The 20,018-nt window shown below is 44.9% G+C and overlaps 1 protein-coding gene across 1 annotated transcript in view; it reads right to left on the reverse strand.

The window, feature by feature from the left end:
• DDX46 (DEAD-box helicase 46) overlaps window positions 1–19,797 on the reverse strand; it is a 38,735-nt gene extending 18,938 nt beyond the window's left edge. Inside the window, exons 1-13 of the mRNA XM_070739230.1 lie at window positions 19,664–19,797; window positions 17,620–17,652; window positions 15,996–16,184; window positions 15,444–15,584; window positions 13,399–13,495; window positions 12,643–12,808; window positions 11,381–11,532; window positions 11,049–11,162; window positions 10,073–10,238; window positions 8,809–8,929; window positions 3,713–3,888; window positions 3,242–3,363; window positions 5–83 (exon numbers count right to left, since the gene is read on the reverse strand). Coding sequence (XP_070595331.1) covers window positions 5–83; window positions 3,242–3,363; window positions 3,713–3,888; window positions 8,809–8,929; window positions 10,073–10,238; window positions 11,049–11,162; window positions 11,381–11,532; window positions 12,643–12,808; window positions 13,399–13,495; window positions 15,444–15,584; window positions 15,996–16,184; window positions 17,620–17,652; window positions 19,664–19,680 — 1,573 coding nt within the window. The 5' untranslated portion in view covers window positions 19,681–19,797. The remainder of the gene's footprint in view (window positions 1–4; window positions 84–3,241; window positions 3,364–3,712; window positions 3,889–8,808; window positions 8,930–10,072; window positions 10,239–11,048; window positions 11,163–11,380; window positions 11,533–12,642; window positions 12,809–13,398; window positions 13,496–15,443; window positions 15,585–15,995; window positions 16,185–17,619; window positions 17,653–19,663) is intronic.
• Window positions 19,798–20,018: the final 221 nt, after the last annotated feature.

Below are 20,018 nucleotides of genomic sequence, written 5' to 3' on the forward strand. Positions count from 1 at the left end.
TTACCATTATTAGCTGCTAACATATCAATCATACGGCCAGGTGTGCAAACTATTATTTCCGCACCCCTTTTCAGTTCAGCAATCTAAATATAAAATAAGCAGAAGAAACTATTTTAATGTGTAACATTTATAATACTTTATAACAATACTTAAATTATCAATACTATTAATATATAACTTTAAAATATGCTTCCTTCTGTTCTCATTATATTGATAATGTCAGAGAAATACATAACTAGCACACAGGGAATTGGGGGCTCACATTCACTGGACCCCTCTACCTAAGCCCTCATTATAGATAATGTCCATCTATTTTCCCATATCCCATTCTCCTCCTAAACATAGGGAAAATGAATTGCCTCTGAAAAAAATTGTAAAAGCAGCTAGAGAGGAAAGAACGAATTTTCTATTTTCTGTATCCTGCCATCACACTGTTTAAAAATAACACTGGGTTATTTTTAAAATATAATTGTTGTGCAATATGTAGACCTATCTCCAATATTACTTTGTTACCAAAAAATCTAATGTGTATCCTTGACTAAGAAAATCTCACTATTCAGGTTTTATAGCATCTGTCAAACAACTGACTACCATGTTTCCCCCAAAATAATACATGTCCCCATAATAAGGCCAATCAGGCTTTTCAGCGCATGTGCTGAAATAAGCGCCCCCCCAAATAAGCCCCCCCCCATTACTTTCCAGGGAAAGGGGGGGGACATGATGGGAACCGCTTTTTTGTGGTGGGCACTATTTTAGATGGGACTGGCTCGGCTACTCTGGGCTGCCTCTGGCAGTGTTTTGAAAACCGCTCCTGCCTGTGAGGAAGTGGCGAGGCTGGTTGGGTACAGCGAGCTCACAAGTGCTGGGCTTGAGCAGAAGACGGGTGCACCCAGCCCGTCCATGTTGCTGTGCATGCAGCAGCTGAGGCTTTCCAGGCACCTGCTGAGGGAGTTGTGTGCTGGCCTGGAGCTGCTTCTGCTCTTTCCCCTGGTGCAGGTACTGGTGTGCCGTGACTCTCAGGCACTTGCTGCTAGTGTCTATGCAGCTATTGACGCTGCACAGCCCTGCAGTCAGCTAGGAAGCTCGCCGCCCCTTTGGCTCTGCATCCTGCCCCTGCCTCCCTCCCTCACTAGCTTGGGCTGCTCCTCCTCCACCTGCCCTCCCCGCGTCCTTCAGACAGGGGATGCAGGTGAGGGTGGCGCATTGGAATACCCTGCAGGAACAACCACCTGTTCCTCGGTGTTGTCTACTGGCCCTCCCCCACCTCTGGCTCTTGGGTGAAGCGGGAGGAGGAAGAAACTCTTGGTGGCTGTCTAAGGCAAGCACCTGTCTTTTCTCCCTCCTTCCCTCCTCCTATCTCTCTCAGCAGGAACCTTTTGGTTGCACGCTGTACACAATAAATCTTTCCCTCTTACAAACTCCATCAGAAATGAGTCTTCATGAGACTCATCACACCTATGCAGCCTTTAGGAGTGAAAGGGCAGAAAGATTTCTTGCATTCATCGTGCAGCCAAAAGGTTCCTTCTCCTGGCGGTGTGTCTTAAGTGCACTTTTCCGCCCCTCTGCCAAGAGAGAGGGGCGCATTTGGAAGAGACAAGAGTGTGTCCATTTGCTTCTGCCGCTGAACCTGGCTAGAACTTTGGTGGTCAGCTTGGCTTTCTCAGGCAGCCCGCAAGAGTTTCTTCCCCCTTCCACTTCGCTCAAGAGCTGGAAACAAGAGATGGTCAGTGGACACAACACCGAGGAATGTGACAGAGCTACAAGTCTCATGCGTCTCGTGGCCCACCGTGCCCATGCTGCTCGATCTGCCACCCTCAAATTGCGCCCCACTGCAAGACACGTGTCCTCCCTGGGACTTGTAGCTCCGTCACGTTCCTTGGTGTTGTGTCCAGAGAAGCCCATTGTAAAAGAAAACTTGTCATGAGTTTGAGAAGTTTGGTTGAACTTGCAAGACATTTTCTTTTACAATGGGCTTCTCTGGACACACTCTGGACGCTACAACGCCCAGGAATGCGACGGAGCTACATGTCCCAGGTAGGAAACGTGTCTTGCGCCCCAAGACGTCCCACCTGCCACATATGAGTCTCTGTGAGACTCGTCCCACCACTGCCACTGCCTTTTAGAGCAGGACTCTGAAAGGCTTATGCAGTTACATGCACGAACGGCCACAGGATCCCAGCTGTGCTTTATAATGAAGCTCGCCGTAGTCCTGCAGTTTGTGCATGCAATGGCACAACAAGCCTTGCAAAGTCCTGTTCCACAAGGCAGTGGCGGTGGGCCAGCAATTCAAGAGGTGCCAAGAACAGGGAGAGGAGGCCTACCACACCCCCAAAATAATAACCCACCCACCCTCACCTCCCATAATAAGGCCAAGGCCATATTTTGGGGTTTAAAAAATATAAGACCCTGTCTTATTTTCGGGGAAACACGGTAATTCAAATCCACTATTACTCATATTGTAAAGTTGTACATATTCTTTCTCTATGAAAAGTTGCCTAAAACAAATCCATGTTTTCCAGTCCTTTTGAATGTGCAAAGTAAAACTGTGCAGACTTTTAGATTCAGTTTGAAAATGGTACTTTGAAATGCAAACATTGCACCTATCTGCAGCTGGGTCTTTCCCCAGAATCAATTTAAGAGTGCAGAGAAGCCCAATATTTATAATATTTGTAACACTGAAGTATCTTTTTGGAATTAATTTTTAAAAATCTGATTATTTTGGCAAAAAGTTTATTTTTGTTTCTACAAAAAGTTTCTGTTTTCTGTTAAAGAAACACTATCTATCTAGACTTTCTTGTATCTTTTAACTATCAGAATCAGCTGAGGAAGTATGGTAGATGCAACAGAGGACAATCAGGAAAATTGACTGCAGGAGTTACCATACTTGTTTCTGGTATCTAATCCAGTACTTTTAAGTACAAAATATCTTAATAATTAAGTTATGAAGGAACAAAGTTGACTGCAAAAAAGATAAGACTTGTTTATCACATAGGTGGCAACACAATCCTATTACAGCTCTTCGGCATTTCAGATTCGATCTAGAAAAATGCTTCAGTATGCTTGCATCACCTTATTTTACTAGGTTCAAGTGGCTACCTTTCTGTTCGTCCTGGGGAAAGGTTTGGCTATTTAAAATAAATGCTGCGTTGGTAATGCATGCTCCAAAGCACTTTTTGTAGACTGAATCCAAAGTTCTAGCAATCCTAGATTCTATCAATGTGGTAGAAGTTTGATAACATACTTGTTCACTTATTCCCGTTCCTCCATACACACACACAACTCTAACTCCAAGAGTCTTTGAGAATTTCTTGCACTCCTTTGTAATTTGTAGAGCTAGTTCTCGAGTAGGTGTCATAATGACAGCTGTAAAAAAAAAACCAGAAATTTTAATCCAAAAGTCATCATTATTACATCAGAAGTTTTAATAAAATTGACTCTCCTCAAAGATATCCATATTGTGTAGTGACAAGAAAAAAATACCTTCTTTTGTTATACTTTACAGAATTCTCTACTAAAGCAAAACCATCACCAAGTTTTTTCCAGCATAAAATTAAAAAGTATGATTATTTTTAGTTGATTAGTTTATGCACTACATTGTTTCAAAAGCTGTTTTATTATTGTATTTTGTTTCTTTTCAGGAACATTTTAGGAGCCTGTGCATAATAATCCTGTTTCTCTACATCAGGGATTGGATTAACAACCACGTTCATACCTATTGGTCCTTCGCCTTCTTCTAATGATCTCTGATCCATGATGTGTCTGAACATGGGCAGCAGAAATGCAATAGTCTTTCCACTTCCTGTTTTAGCAATGCCGATTAAATCACGTCCACTCATAATTGCAGGTATAGCTTGGGCCTGGATAGGGGTGGGCTTTTCATAGCCATGTCTTACAAAGGAAACACAATGATACTTTATGGACATGAACATTATTATACATGGTTTCACTACTGATTTTCAGTTTTAATATCACATAACATACTTTACAAAGTACAGTAGTCCCTCGATTATCGCGAGGGTTCCGTTCCAGGACCCCTTGCGATAATCGAAATTTCGCGATATAGCGGTGCGGAAGTAAAAACACCATCTGCGCATGCGTGCCACTTTTCCATGGTGTTTTTACTTCCGCACCGCCCGCCCGCTGCCCGCCACTTGTCCGCTGCCCGCCCGCTCACCTCGCCAGCAAGAGGGGAAGACCCATGAAAGGTTCCTTGGGCCGCCTAGCAGCTGATCTGCTCGGCAGCGCAGCAGCAGCCTGCGCTGCCGAGCAGATCAGCTGCTAGGCGGCCCAAGGAACCTTCCATGGGTCTTCCCCCTCTTGCTTGTGAGGGCGCTTCAACGTTTCCGGACGGCAAGCTCGGACTCTTTCTTTTTCCCTCAGAGGACGCTTATGACAGGCGGCTGAGGCTTCGAGTGTGTCCCCTTCCACCGCCAAGGCCTCCCAGGAGTCCACACCCCCTTTTAAGGCGCCCGCAGATCAAGCGCTCTAGCCAGGCCCGGGCGCACGCCCCCTCTTCCCGCTTCGGTGGGCCTGCCCGGCGCGGGGGTCTCTTCCCCCTCATGGACACTCTTCGTGCCTGGCTTCCTTCTCTCTCCTCCCTTCCCCCCGCTTTCCTCCGGGCGTGTTGGAGAAGAGGGTCTTCTTCCGCTCTTATTGTCTTGGGTGGGCGGGAGGCAGGAGCTGCAGAAAGGGAAACTTTTTGTTTTCCTTCGCTCCGCCACCCAAGAGAGCGGAGAGGCAGCGGGGGCGCAAGGAAGAAGAAGCGGTGGTGGCGGCGGCTTCCTTCGGGGGCAACGCCAGCAAGAGGGTCTTCCCCCTCTTGCTGGCGTGCGTGGGCGGTGGGGAAGACCCATGGGAGATTCCTTGGGCCGCCTAGCAGCTGAGGGTCTTCCCCACCGCCCACGCACGCCAGCAAGAGGGCGAAGACCCTCTTGCTGGCGTTGCCCCCGAAGGAAGCCGCCGCCGCCACGCCCGGCTCGGCTTCCCTGGCTCCTTGGCCGGGTGGGCTCGGCCGAAAGGGGCTGGAACTGCAGAGCCGAAGGGTGGCCTTTTTGTCTGGGAGGGAAGATGACGCGCGGGGCGGCACAGGGGGGGGGGAGGCAAAGCTCTGCGGCTCCAGCCACTTTCAGCCAAGCCTCCCCGGCCACGGAGCCAGGGAAGCCGAGCCGGGCGTGGAACATCGGCGCAGGAGGCAGGACACGATCGGGCGACCGGAGCAGCAGCGCCGCCGCCGTCACGCCCGGCTCGGCTTCCCTGGCTGCGTGGCCGGGGAGGCTCGGCTGAAAGTGGCTGGAGCCGCAGAGCTTTGCCTCCCCCCCCCTCGCCCCTGTGCCGCCCGCGCGTCATCTTCCCTCCCAGACAAAAAGGCCGCCCTTCGGCTCTGCAGTTCCAACCTTCCATGGGTCTTCCCCCTCTTGCTTGTGAGGGTGCTTCAACGTTTCCGGACGGCAAGCTCGGACTCTTTCTTTTTCCCTCAGAGGACGCTTATGACAGGCGGCTGAGGCTTCGAGTGTGTCCCCTTCCACCGCCAAGGCCTCCCAGGAGTCCACACCCCCTTTTAAGGCGCCCGCAGATCAAGCGCTCTAGCCAGGCCCGGGCGCACGCCCCCTCTTCCCGCTTCGGTGGGCCTGCCCGGCGCGGGGGTCTCTTCCCCCTCATGGACACTCTTCGTGCCTGGCTTCCTTCTCTCTCCTCCCTTCCCCCCGCTTTCCTCCGGGCGTGTTGGAGAAGAGGGTCTTCTTCCGCTCTTATTGTCTTGGGTGGGCGGGAGGCAGGAGCTGCAGAAAGGGAAACTTTTTGTTTTCCTTCGCTCCGCCACCCAAGAGAGCGGAGAGGCAGCGGGGGCGCAAGGAAGAAGAAGCGGTGGTGGCGGCGGCTTCCTTCGGGGGCAACGCCAGCAAGAGGGTCTTCCCCCTCTTGCTGGCGTGCGTGGGCGGTGGGGAAGACCCATGGGAGATTCCTTGGGCCGCCTAGCAGCTGAGGGTCTTCCCCACCGCCCACGCACGCCAGCAAGAGGGCGAAGACCCTCTTGCTGGCGTTGCCCCCGAAGGAAGCCGCCGCCGCCACGCCCGGCTCGGCTTCCCTGGCTCCTTGGCCGGGTGGGCTCGGCCGAAAGGGGCTGGAACTGCAGAGCCGAAGGGTGGCCTTTTTGTCTGGGAGGGAAGATGACGCGCGGGCGGCACAGGGGGGGGGGGAGGCAAAGCTCTGCGGCTCCAGCCACTTTCAGCCAAGCCTCCCCGGCCACGGAGCCAGGGAAGCCGAGCCGGGCGTGGAACATCGGCGCAGGAGGCAGGACACGATCGGGCGACCGGAGCAGCAGCGCCGCCGCCGTCACGCCCGGCTCGGCTTCCCTGGCTGCGTGGCCGGGGAGGCTCGGCTGAAAGTGGCTGGAGCCGCAGAGCTTTGCCTCCCCCCCCCTCGCCCCTGTGCCGCCCGCGCGTCATCTTCCCTCCCAGACAAAAAGGCCGCCCTTCGGCTCTGCAGTTCCAACCTTCCATGGGTCTTCCCCCTCTTGCTTGTGAGGGCGCTTCAACGTTTCCGGACGGCAAGCTCGGACTCTTTCTTTTTCCCTCAGAGGACGCTTATGACAGGCGGCTGAGGCTTCGAGTGTGTCCCCTTCCACCGCCAAGGCCTCCCAGGAGTCCACACCCCCTTTTAAGGCGCCCGCAGATCAAGCGCTCTAGCCAGGCCCGGGCGCACGCCCCCTCTTCCCGCTTCGGTGGGCCTGCCCGGCGCGGGGGTCTCTTCCCCCTCATGGACACTCTTCGTGCCTGGCTTCCTTCTCTCTCCTCCCTTCCCCCCGCTTTCCTCCGGGCGTGTTGGAGAAGAGGGTCTTCTTGTTTTCCTTCGCTCCGCCACCCAAGAGAGCGGAGAGGCAGCGGGGGCGCAAGGAAGAAGAAGCGGTGGTGGCGGCGGCTTCCTTCGGGGGCAACGCCAGCAAGAGGGTCTTCCCCCTCTTGCTGGCGTGCGTGGGCGGTGGGGAAGACCCATGGGAGATTCCTTGGGCCGCCTAGCAGCTGAGGGTCTTCCCCACCGCCCACGCACGCCAGCAAGAGGGCGAAGACCCTCTTGCTGGCGTTGCCCCCGAAGGAAGCCGCCGCCGCCACGCCCGGCTCGGCTTCCCTGGCTCCTTGGCCGGGTGGGCTCGGCCGAAAGGGGCTGGAACTGCAGAGCCGAAGGGTGGCCTTTTTGTCTGGGAGGGAAGATGACGCGCGGGGCGGCACAGGGGGGGGGGAGGCAAAGCTCTGCGGCTCCAGCCACTTTCAGCCAAGCCTCCCCGGCCACGGAGCCAGGGAAGCCGAGCCGGGCGTGGAACATCGGCGCAGGAGGCAGGACACGATCGGGCGACCGGAGCAGCAGCGCCGCCGCCGCCACGCCCGGCTCGGCTTCCCTGGCTCCTTGGCCGGGTGGGCTCGGCCGAAAGGGGCTGGAACTGCAGAGCCGAAGGGCGGCCTTTTTGTCTGGGAGGGAAGATGACGCGCGGGCGGCACAGGGGCGAGGGGGGGGAGGCAAAGCTCTGCGGCTCCAGCCACTTTCAGCCGAGCCTCCCCGGCCACGCAGCCAGGGAAGCCGAGCCGGGCGTGGCGGCGGCGGCGGTGCTGCTCCGGTCGCCCGATCGTCTCCTGCCTCCCGCGCCGATGTTCCACGCCCGGCTCGGCTTCCCTGGCTGCTTGGCGGGGGGAGGCTTGGCCGAAAGGGGCTGTACCCGCAGAGCTTTGCCTCCCACCCCTCGCCCCTGTGCTGCCGGCGCGTCATCTTCCCTCCCAGACTCCCCCGGCAAAGTGACGTGGAGGAATGGAAAGCTGAAACCGGGCGGTTTGAGTTTCCCATTCCTTCAAGTCACTTCGCCGCTGCTCTCCTGGCTAAACTGTGTGGCAGGAGACAGGCTTTGAGTTTTTGGCTGGGGGGGAGAAGTAGAACCTTCCTAACTCCCCCCCCCCCCCACCAGCCAGAAGGAGCGGCGAAGTGACGTGGAGGAATGGAAAGCTGAAACTGGGCGGTTTGAGTTTCCCATTCCTCCAAGTCACTTTGCCGCTCCTCTCCTGGCTAAACCGGCGGCAGGAGACAGGGTTGGGGGGGGGGTACTGGGAAGCCCCCCAGGCCGACTGCCACCTTTTCAAACAGCCGCGCCCTTCCCAGCTGAGTCCTGAAGCCAAGCGCCAAAGGCGAACTTCTGCGCTTGGCTTCAGGACTCAGCTGGGAAGCGGCACGGGTGTTTTAAAAGGTCTCCCCCGGCATGGGGGGCTTCCTAGCACCCCCCCAAACCCGGGTTGGGGGTTCGGGGGGGGTGCTAGGAAGCCTCCCATGCCGGCGGGAAGACCCAGGGAAGGTTCCTTTGGCCGCCTAGCAGCTGATCTGCCCGGCGGTAATGCAAACTCCACCATCTACGCATGCGTGCAGATGGTGGTGTTACTTCCGGGTAGAAAACTCGCGATATAGCGTTTCGCGAAGCTCGAGATCGCGAAACTCGAGGGATCACTGTACAGCTAAAGATTACTGAAGAAATTATAAATACCAGGAACTATTGCCTATTCTGATATATTTAGATGATGTCAAGCTATATCATAGTAACTATATCCAAGCCTAGGTCTTCAGCAACACCTGAAGGATCACATGTTACTGATTTCTGGCATGTGGGTTTGTATAGCAGAAATTGCCTGATAAAATACTGGACTGGAGCTAATATAATATCATACACTTTGATATGAAGCACTACATGCCCTATTTTTGCTGTACACTGCAAACCTCTTCACAATTTTTCATAAGTCTAAAATATATAAGCTACCTATTTCCATATTGCTTACTTACTTTTTCAGGGAATTCAGGATTTTCATAGAAATACCACACTGTACCCAGGTTTTGATTGGCTTGGGACATCCTTTACCTTTGACTATAATTCCTTCCATTTCCAATCTGTATGCATTTACCTCTGCAACATACATACAACTTGAATTAATATATGAATCACTCATTTGTTGATTTTTATTAATATGTCTTCTATACAAAGAATGCTATTAATGTTTGATCACTTCTTTACAAGATGGCATATTCAGGTATCTTTACAAGCAATATAAAACAAAGTTTTTAATGTAACTGGTGAAAATCATGCAATCAGTATCGTGATCTACAACTACTGTGTGCCTTCTTTTGTAATACAAAATAATTAGCAGCTTTTTAATTAGATAGCCTGTTAGCCTGGTTAAGACCACAGTAAACTATAATCTGATCAAAATGATTCTGGATAAGTAGACACACTCTTATTACGGCTTGCACAAGCAATGCCTAAAAAATCCTGACATTGTAATTGACGTGACTGTAGTTACCTCTGAAAGTTTTCAAAACTCTGAGACGAAGCAAATAACTTTGAATAATAATTCTCTCTCAATACTGTATTTTTTAACATGAAAGAAAACTGAAGGTTTTTATTTAGGGCAGCAGATACTTGGCATCAGGCAGGGGTTGCCACTTCCGCTGCTCCCACTGCGCTGCGCACGCATGTCCAAGCGAAACTTTACTTCTGTGCATGCACAGGAAGCCAAATCTTGCAAGGGGACGCATGCATGTGCAAGAGTTTGGTGGGTTTTTTGCTTCTGCACATGCGCAGAAGCAAAAAAATTCACTGAAATCTCTTGCGCATCCCGTTGCAAGATTTTGCTTCCTGCGCATTCGCAGAAGGAAAACATGGGCGTATGCATGCCGGAGACCCAAAGCTGCTTACACAGCTCCAATTTTACTGCTGGTGCGGCATCCTCATCTGTACTGGTAGGAACCCGATGCTGCTTGGCCCTTAGGCAGGGATGAAAAGAAAGCGCCTACTTTGGGCTCTTCAATAAAGAAGCTGTGGGCAAGGATCTCAAGCTGCTTCTTATTGTCCCAATATGGGAAAACTACAATATTCAAGGAACTTTCAGACTTAAAAATTTAAGAGATACCAGAGTAGTGAGATAAAGAAACTGCCACTTCCTCATTTAATGAGGAATTAATTTAATGTGGAAGTAGCATGTTTCTTCAGATGAACCCAATTCATAATATCTCTAAATTTAGTAGCAGTTTCTTTGACAATGCTGATTACCTTCCGTATTCATTTTGGCTAGCTCAGGAACTTCAACATAGAAATTTTTTCTGTAAGACTCATATTCAATCTTTCCATGATCCACTGGTTCCAGCAATTTCCTATGTTTTGTCTGGTAGCCTGTCAGTGCAGTCTGGAGATCAACTTCCTCCTCTTCAGAGGAATACTGGTGGGTTAGAAAGCAGGAAAAGTGACCTTTAGAAACATTCTTTTTTGTTGCGAAGCATTTCTACATTTTTAAAAAATGTTTGAAACTCTGCAAAGCTAGTCCTCATAAAACCAGATAATAAAAAATAAAACTAACAAGATAACTACAAACTAACAAGGTAACTATCACTACAATGACAGTAGTGATTAACAAAGATTTGCTCATTATGAAACTTGTTAGAATGTTGTTCAATTAACTTATATATTTAAAACTTCAGATGCCATCTTTCACAACGTTCCTTTTACCAATGTAGTCTGCATGATTCATTTCCTCCAAATCTACACATTTACTAGCTTCCCTTGTATCTGTACTTTTACTACAAATGCTCTGTTTTGTTTTTGCTTCTTAACTATTATAATTCTAAGTTGAGGTAAAGAGAACTGTCTAAGCAGCTATGGTAAAAACTGCTCTCAACATATGCTCCTCTTTTAAAGGGGAAAGTTTGAGCTCTTCAACTGTCCTCTCTACATTTATATCAGCCAATGGAGGAACATGAGTAGAAAAAACTCATTTCTCATATTAATAGCATTTCTAATTATGTTGAGCAATTTCATTGGATTTCTTTCTGCTCCCTTTCAGGAATACCTCATTTGAAAAAAAATTAAGTCTTAAGCATTCACAATACAAAAGTAATGACAAATTATCTGATTCCAATGTAAATATGTTCATTATTATAGATTAAAATTATCCTCATGACTGAAACTATGTCTTAAAATACATAGTATTACCTGGAGTTTCAAATGAAATAATGCAACACAATTTAATTACCTCCATTGCATCTTGATCATTCACCATGAGTTCTCCTTTCTTCTTTTCAGTCTCTGGAGAAGCTTTTTTGGTTTTCACTACAGTTACTACTTTTGTAACTGTTGGACCCGATTTCTTTAAAATAAGAGGGGAATTTTTACTGAGTTTGGAAGCACACAAAGCAAATCAGAAACATTAATTACTTTAATACCCTAATTTTGAATTTTTGTGTCGCAATATTCAAAAAGTTATTTCAAAACCTGAATCAAAATCTAATTTAGATTAGATTAGATTTATTGGATTTATATGCCGCCCCTCTCCGCAAACTCGGGACGGCTCACAACAATATTTACCTTTTCACTTCCAGCTCCACCTTTTACACTTCTCATATTAAACTTCTTGACCTCTTCTTTTACTTCTTCCATATACGCATCAAGTGGATCTAACTCTTCATCTTCAATTTCATTACCTTCTTTTTCTCCTTCTGCAGTTTCTTCATCATCATCTAATGTGAAAGATATTTTTAAAACCATACAATCTATTCCTGTATTAGCTGATGACTCAACACAGCCTGGGTATTTTTCATCCTAATCAACCCTGTCTCCTGCACATGCGCACACGACCCCCTCTGATGATCAGAAAAATCCTTTCTTAGTGAGCACCCAGAAGCCAAGAGGAACATACATGGCAAATTTCAAGTTTGTAGGCTTTATGGTTCTGGAGATTTCATGATTACAGCATGAGTGATTTTCACTTTTATATACAGAGATATGTAACTTATACTTTCCTAAGTATATTTTTTCTGTATAAACAGTGATGCTGATTTTCTGCAGTTTTAACTGCTAAATATGGAGATCGTTTATTTTTTTTCTACCTATAAAACTAAATACTGTATTTTTAAAACAAAACAAGACTGAACCTCTCTCTCTCCATAGATACCCAACCATTCTGTTTCTTTCCAGACTATTATTTTTATTTTATATTTTTCTGGGTATTTCTCTATAAAGATATTACTTTATAAAGATATTTTTGGGACTTGAACTTGAGCCTTCTTGTTCCTATACTAAAACCCTCACTAGCTTCTTGTTTAAATATCTGTCATCCAATAAAGCTAAATCAAGAAGGTCTCAACACTAAAATGGACTCTCTTTTTTGAATTCTCTACAAAATATAGACTCAGTGCATAAGAAATAAAATGTATAAACAACATGCATAAACTGTTTTATGGACAGAACACCTAGTTTCAGATGGTTTGGGAACCAAAACCAGCAACTTTGGGGTATTTTCATTTGTGAAGGACTGATGTGCTCTGCACAGTAATAACACAGAGAAGCATATAAAAACTCCACTGTTTCAGCAGCTTCAGGGAGGAATGGAGAGGAAGAGTTGGGAAGATAAAGAAGGATTTGCAGGCTGGATTTTTTTTCACTCCAAATCCATAAAAACGAAAAAGCATTTTCAATTTCAGTTGTCTAACCAGGGTTGATCCAAAACAATTTGGTATAGCCCCTAAAAAGTAAAGGAATTGAAACAACATATTTTCCCAATTTCATGGACAACCTTAAGAACCCGTGGCTATTCTTCACAAATAATTTTAATATAAAGACATTAATACCATCATCATCTTCTAAACTCCATTTCTTCCCCTGCTTCATCTCTTCAATTTCTTTCTTCAGTTCTCCTATATTTTCCATAGCTTTCTTGCGCTGTTCTTCTCTCCATTTTTCTACCCGTTCTTTTCGTTTTCTCATTTCCTCTTCCAATTTATTTTGATCAAAATTCTATTGCACAAAAAAAATTCATCCAAAAGTTGGTATCCAATTTCTAACATGGCTTAAAGAGAAATGAAATTGATCTAGATCTTGGAAGCATACAATTAGTGGAAACCCAATTATCAGTTCTATCCAGTACAACTTTTTCAGAAAATAAACTTTCTTTAGAATGAAAATGTGATAAAACTACATTCTTGACTAGTGGATAACAAAGGAAAAGGAAATCTGAATGGTCTAGTATAAGTAGCAGCATGCTTTACTAAATTAGATTTTAAAAATCCTGTCTTTTTTTTCCGAAAGTCTACGAGGTTTTGTTGACAGACAAATAATAATAAGTAACAAATATATAGGTTAACAGATTGTAGTTAATTAGAATATTGTGCAAAAGTTCGTTTATTTCAATAATGCAGCTTAAAATGTGAAACTAGCATATGAGAGAGACTCATTGCATGCAAAGCAAGATAGTTCAAGCTGTGATTTGTCATAATTATGATGATTATGGTGTACAGCTCATGAAAACCCAAAATCAATTTTAGAAAATTATAATATTACATATGGCTTGTTACTTTTTACAGACATAGAACTCATTCTGTACTTACATTTACATCTTTATCCTTTTCTTCTTCCTTGTCTTCTTTCTCTTTTTTCTTGTCTTTGTTAACTTCTACACCTTCTATCTTTTCTGTAGAGCGTGATCTGAAAGACATAGAAAGCATTGTGTTGAAGAATGCTTTCTGTTCTCTTGACAATATTACAAACAATTGGTTTTATTATACATTGCTCCACTGAATGAAATTTAATTAAATTATAATAAAGAAGTATTAAGTTTCTGAACTCCTTTTTCTGCCCTTCTGGCACATGCAGGCATGATACTTTTAAAGTTTTTAATTGAGATTCAGAATTATGTCTATACTTAGACAAACTCATTTATTATAAACCGGGTTAGGGAAATAAGCCAATTTTAAATTGTGCTAATGTTAGAACAAATTAGTTTCCTTCTGTCAGTGTTTAAACAGCATATTAATGGCCTAATACAGCTGCCCAAATTTTTTCACAGTTCATAGCATAGCACAAACTTTACAAACCTTTCATACTCATGCTTTAAAAATTGCAGACATTAAATCTGTAGGTACTAGGAAAATACAGAGAGCATTCAATTTATTTCCAGTTGCTTAATGACAGTTCAAAATTACAACAGATCTCCCCAATGTTAGTTATGACTCAGGTTTGGTGTTACTTCAGCTGAATGCAATTTCTGTAATGATGTGATGGTATATTAACCACTTGGCAACCAGAACACCTTTATGGCTTTTTGCAGCACTCTGGCTACATGGCTGCAATTTGTGCCATGGTATCCCCTCCCTTCCATTGAAGGGGGAGAACTGTTATTACGAAGCCTCCAGTTCAGATAGTCCAGTTCAGAAAAGGGAACAATGTCCCTAAATAATATGAACCAGAGGTCCTCTGCTTGGTCTCTCTGTCATGGAGACCAAAGTTGTCATAGTCATGTGGGTCCAAAGGCAAAAAGAGTGAAGAAAGGAAAGAAAGGCACAGGCATAGCATCTAATTCTCAGCATCCTCAGTTCCAATACCAATGTTGATTTGTTCTATTCTGGGTGTTACAGTCTCAAACATCTGTTGCCTCCACCAGCTGCATCAGCCCGGGGCTCTTCTTCTGCGTGGTGCGACAACTTCCACGTCCCTCTGCATCCCCCGTCCTCTCGGTTGGTTTCACCAGGCTCACTGTTGTCTTGCTGGCCCCCAGCTGCTCTTACCCGCTGGTTCTCACAGGCAGCTTTGGCAACGGTGAGTGGGATCACAGTCTTGTTGCCTGCGACCTTTCCCGGCACTCTCAGCTTTCTCCGTTTGCTTCCCTTTGTCTGCAGTTCTTTCACAGTTGTTAAGTCTCTTCGCTCGCCTTCCTCCGTTGCCCCCCCTTCTCCCGCTGTCTCCCCAGCCGCTCTCACCCGCTGATTCTTACAGACAGTTTCGGCAGCTTCAGCAAAACGTGCAGGGGAGCAACCCAGTCACCTGTGGGTTTTTTCAACATTCAGCCTTCCTGGTTTCTCCGTTCTCCCACTCGCTTCGTCTCTGTTGTTCATGAAGCCACCATTTTCCGCTCTTGCAGGGCTGCAGCCTTCATAGAAACCAGGCTGCCATTCTGTTCTTAAAAAAACCTATGGCTCAGCCAATGCTGAGTCCAGGTCTCCTAGAAACAGGGGATACCCCAGAGTGGTAAAAATGTGGGCAAGATGGCTTGCCAAGGTCTTATCTGGTTTTCTGCCATCGTCCATGGGAGCTCTCACTTCTCACCTCCTCCTCAGCGCTCAACCGGATGTTATGTTATGTTATGTTACACTATTCTATTCTTTATTGATAATGGGACCTGGACAGGGGGTCCACAGGAGAAAATCAAGGTTGGAAAGGGGCCACAGGTAAAAAAGATTGAGAAACACTGGTTTGTATTATTGTATTCACAATAAGCACAAAACTAGGAAATTCTCATATAGTGAACCAGGTGTAGCACAAAGACATTTTTGGCATATCAAACAACATTCTACAATTAAAGTTAATAGCTACATAACTGGAATAACATCATAATAACAGCTATATTTTTAGGCGGGAAATGTATACACTCAATTACCTGTTTTCTACTTTCTTGTTTTTGCCAGGGCTGGAAGATCGAGACCGTCTGCCTCTGCTCCGGCTTCTAGATCGTCTTCTCTCTCGGCTGCGTGATCGTCTTCTCTCTCTACTCCTTTCCCTCTCTCTACTTCTTGAGCGCCTGTACAAAGCAGATTTGCAGTACAATATTAAGTAAAATATTTTTTTCTAGTTCATAAGAGATCACTCGCCAAGAAGTAGAAAATACTCATTTCATAAAATAAAACAAAAATGAATTTCAATAACGCAGGAGTGTCAAACTCACAGGCAACGGCCAGATGCGTCATACATTTGCCATGCCCACCTCCATTTTAACAAAGGGGGAAAAGTTATGATATGTTACATGATGATACGAGTTTGACACTTCTGCAATAAAGAAATAATTACTTCTAATGAATTAAGAACTAAAGCCAATTTTTATAGTGACAAAAGAATATTCCTTCTCCGTATCATCAGTCTTTTTAGAAAAAGGTTCAGCATTTACTGAGAATTTTTTCTTGCAGGAGTCTATTAATTAAAGACTATGACTTACCTCAACCGTTTTCTCTCACGCGATCGAGACCTCCTCTTGTCCCTGCTCCGTGATCTCTCACGCCTGCGGTCTCTGTCTCTACTCCTAGAACGCCTGTCATCTCCACGTTTTGCTCTTTTGTCAGATGGAGAACGACTGCGGGAACGGCTACCAGAACGCCCTCGTGATGAAGAGCGCTTCCGATAATGCCTGCAGTTGTATAATAACAGAAGGGTGAAGACAAAGAATACAGGAATTCAAGTATAGAAGATGTGATAAGCAATTACTGAAGACTATGATTAAAATTATTCAAAATGCTTCCAAACTAGACTGTGAAAATATGTCATCATTTATTTTTAGTATTTTTACTACTGAGACCAAGACTGAAATTTTTACAAACTTCTGAGATTCTCTGGGACAGCTGTTTTCTAACAATCCACTTGATTGTAACTGTTAAAATACTAAATAATACACTAGCTACAGAGTGCTAAATTCTTCTAGCATAGTGATGGTGAACCTTTTTTCCCTCGGGTGCCAAAAAAGCATGTGTGTGCGCTATCGCACATGTGCGAGTGCCCACACCCATAATTTAATGCCCTCCCCCATCCCTCCGTAGGCTCTTTGGAACCCAAAAACGCCCTCCCAGAGTCTCTGTGTGAGCCAAAAATCAGCTGGCTGGCACACACATGTACATTGGAGCTGAGCTAGGACAATGGCTTGCGTGCCAGTAGATATGGCTCCACGTGCCACCTGTGGCACCCATGCCATAGGTTCACCATCACTGTTCTAGCAGGAATAAATAAAATGAAATATAATTTGTTAAACAGAGGATAATATTATATACATTCCAGTCTATTAATGTCTGGATTCAAAATAATAAGTGGAAAAGTTAAAGAGGCACAACAGTAATAGCAAAGAAGTAGCTTATGAATTTTTTATGAAGGAAAGACAAGGCAAAAGAATCAAATATATCTCCTGTGAGTTAATACGTATATATCCCCCCACTCTTTTCTCTTTGTATAAATACTGTTAATTTCTGGGGAAGGATACAATATGCTTTTGGTTACCTATAGAATTATAGAAAATACAACTCTATACTTTGCAATTTCCTCAGGCCCAATACAACCTCCGATAAATGTTGCTCACCATTTTAGTGACAAGTGATGTGCTCCAAAATGGAGAGGAAGAACACATTTTCAGCCAAAAGTTTACTGAGGTGTTGGTCAAACATATATTTTACTTCTAGCATATATGAATACATAAGATAACAATGCTCAAATAAAATACAATAAGATTGTAAAGTAGCCAAGTTTGCTAAGCACAATGCACCAAAAATATAAATGTATGATTACACAAGTTTTTAAAAAAATAAAACTACCCTCTTTCCTATTTAACTAACTATCCTCTTAAAACCTTTTGCAAAGCATATAGTGGCACTTCTATCGGAATCCATCATAGGACTAAAGGAATCCATCATACACTGAAGGAAAAATGAAATCCTAACAACATCTGAACTGAATATGACATACATATATTGAAAGAGGTGGCAACAATTTGATTAAGACAATCATTAATCGTTTACACAGTACATTTGTGCTTAGAAATTGTGAGATGAAAAACTATTATTTTAAATAGATTAACTCACTGTTTTTGTTTGGACAACTGTTGCTTTGTTGATCTAAGAAAATGAGAGAGATTAGGTAAGCAAGGTGGTATCTTCATCCACTGTAAATCCGTTTTGGATGATTTCACCACGAAACCTTTCAAAACCTGCCAGCCACAATTGGGTTCTTCTTATTTTATATAATACTGAGCTTCCGCTGTGAAATATTCCGTGCAAGCTACTGCAAGTTTATTATGTGACTGACCAAACCTCATATCATGAAAATCATGGATGCTTTTCAGGATTGTGCTATGCAACTGACTTCACTAATGACCAATATCCCATTTGGACAGGCTCCAACATTTGCAAAACAGCCTCATTGGAATAACTCACCATTATTCACTATTATTAAGGATCTCACTATTAGGAGAAAAACATAAATGGTGGAGAGGACAGTTACGTTCTCAGATATTTGATCCAAATGTTTTGAAATTGATTTATGTAATTATTCTGGCAAGCAACTATGAATAATGAATAATTTTTTTAAACCATATGCAATATAATTTTTAAAAACTACACGCAACAACCTGAGTCCTTTGGGATTGGGCGGCATAGAAGTCAAATTAAATAAATAAATAATAATAATAATAATAAAGCCTTATTATACCTCTTTGTACAGGAAAATAAAGACATCTAAGGAGAAACAGAATTAATACAGGGTGTGTTCCAAAAGTAATGCAATTATTTTTTTAAAAGTAGTTTATTTAACAGATTTGCACAAACACTTCCAATCAGCCATGAAAAAAGACCTTGCGAGAGGCCCTCGAAGACGCCTTCTAGGGCGCGTACTGGTCATGGCAGTCGCTGAAAAAAATGTGTAGAGGCCCAAGGTCAGCACTTTGAAGAAATTAAAGTGTTTGTGCAAATCTGTCCAATAAATTACTTTTTAAAAAAAAATGCATTACTTTTGGAACACATCCTGTATATTCCTATATCCATCCATGCATCCATCCATGCCTCCAAAAATAAAGCGCATTGCAATAATGCCAGAATAATGTTAGCACAAGGGTTTGAGAAGTCTTGGAGAATCCAGATGTTGTAATAATGGGAATATTAATATATAATAATAACAATTAATAACAATTAATAACAATTAATAACAATTAATAATTAATAATAATTAATAATAATTAATAACAATTAATAATTAATAATAATTAATAATAATTAATAATAATAATAATAATGTAGCATCTTTCACAAAAGGAGCAATATGACAATACTGTATTTCCCTGACCTTGGCTCTTCTTATGCGTTGTTCTCTTCAATGTTATCAGCCCTAACTCGTTTTACACGCCATCCTTAACTCGCCTAGCAAATGAATACGTTTGATAAATGGGGAAAGCCAACCGCAAGAAAGTAACCGACCCAAAAGAAAGAAAATCTGCGACAGAAAATGCCGGAAGCCCAAATCACGACCGTACACAAAGGCATAGCCTTAAATTTAAAGGGGCATCACAAATAACGAGGCACGCAAGGGAGGAAACGTTGACGACAGACTCGTCCGAATTAAAAAAAAAACAAAAACGCATTTTAGACGACTTAATCAGGCTTTAACGTCGAGAAAGAACGTGGCCCAGTGAGGGAAAAGAAGGCCAGACCGCCATTATCCTTCGTGTTGCAAATCGCCTCGTAAACGCTTCTTCCTATTTGGAAGCTCCAGTGTTTAAACTGGCTGCGATATATGTGTGTGTGTAATATATTTTGCTGATAATGAAAATGGAGACTACTATAGATCTACTATAAAGACTACTACATATACAGTATATGGAATATATATATAGACTACTTTATATATATGGAATATATATGGCGTGTGTGTGTGTGCTGCATTCTGTAATCCAGCGTCCACCCAACGTCAACGAGGCCGATTGCTCGGCCTTCTGCTAGGCTGCCCCGGTCTCCTTCCCTAACGCGCCCTGCGATCCTCCCCTCCCTTCGGCCCCAAGTGCGGAGGGAAGGCCCAGCCGGCAAAGCCCGCAGTAACGCGACTTCTGAAGTCCGCTGCCCCTTCACGCTCGTTTACCTCGATTCCCGACCCATGATCGCGACCCGCAAAGCAGTGAAGGGCGACGGCTTTCTCTTCCGCCTCGGCTCCTCAAAGCCGAGCGGCGCCCGCAACCATTTTCCGAGAAGCAAGCAGAGCGGAAATGCATCACCGACGCCAAAAGGGGAAGGAAGGAGAAGTGGCCCCGGATTGTTTCCCCACAGCAGCCTCTTCTGCCTGGCGGAGCGACCAGCAGGCGCTTTCTGGAGCTACTGTGTCTCCCGCCTGAATTTTAAGCGGGTGGTAACTTTGTCCTTAAGAGCGTTTGGTGTATATCAGAGGTCTTCAAATTTGGCAACTTTAAGATTTGTGGACTTCAACTCCCAGAATCCTC

Source organism: Erythrolamprus reginae, chromosome 2 (assembly GCF_031021105.1).
Source record: "Erythrolamprus reginae isolate rEryReg1 chromosome 2, rEryReg1.hap1, whole genome shotgun sequence".
NCBI classification, from domain to species: domain Eukaryota; kingdom Metazoa; phylum Chordata; class Lepidosauria; order Squamata; family Dipsadidae; genus Erythrolamprus; species Erythrolamprus reginae.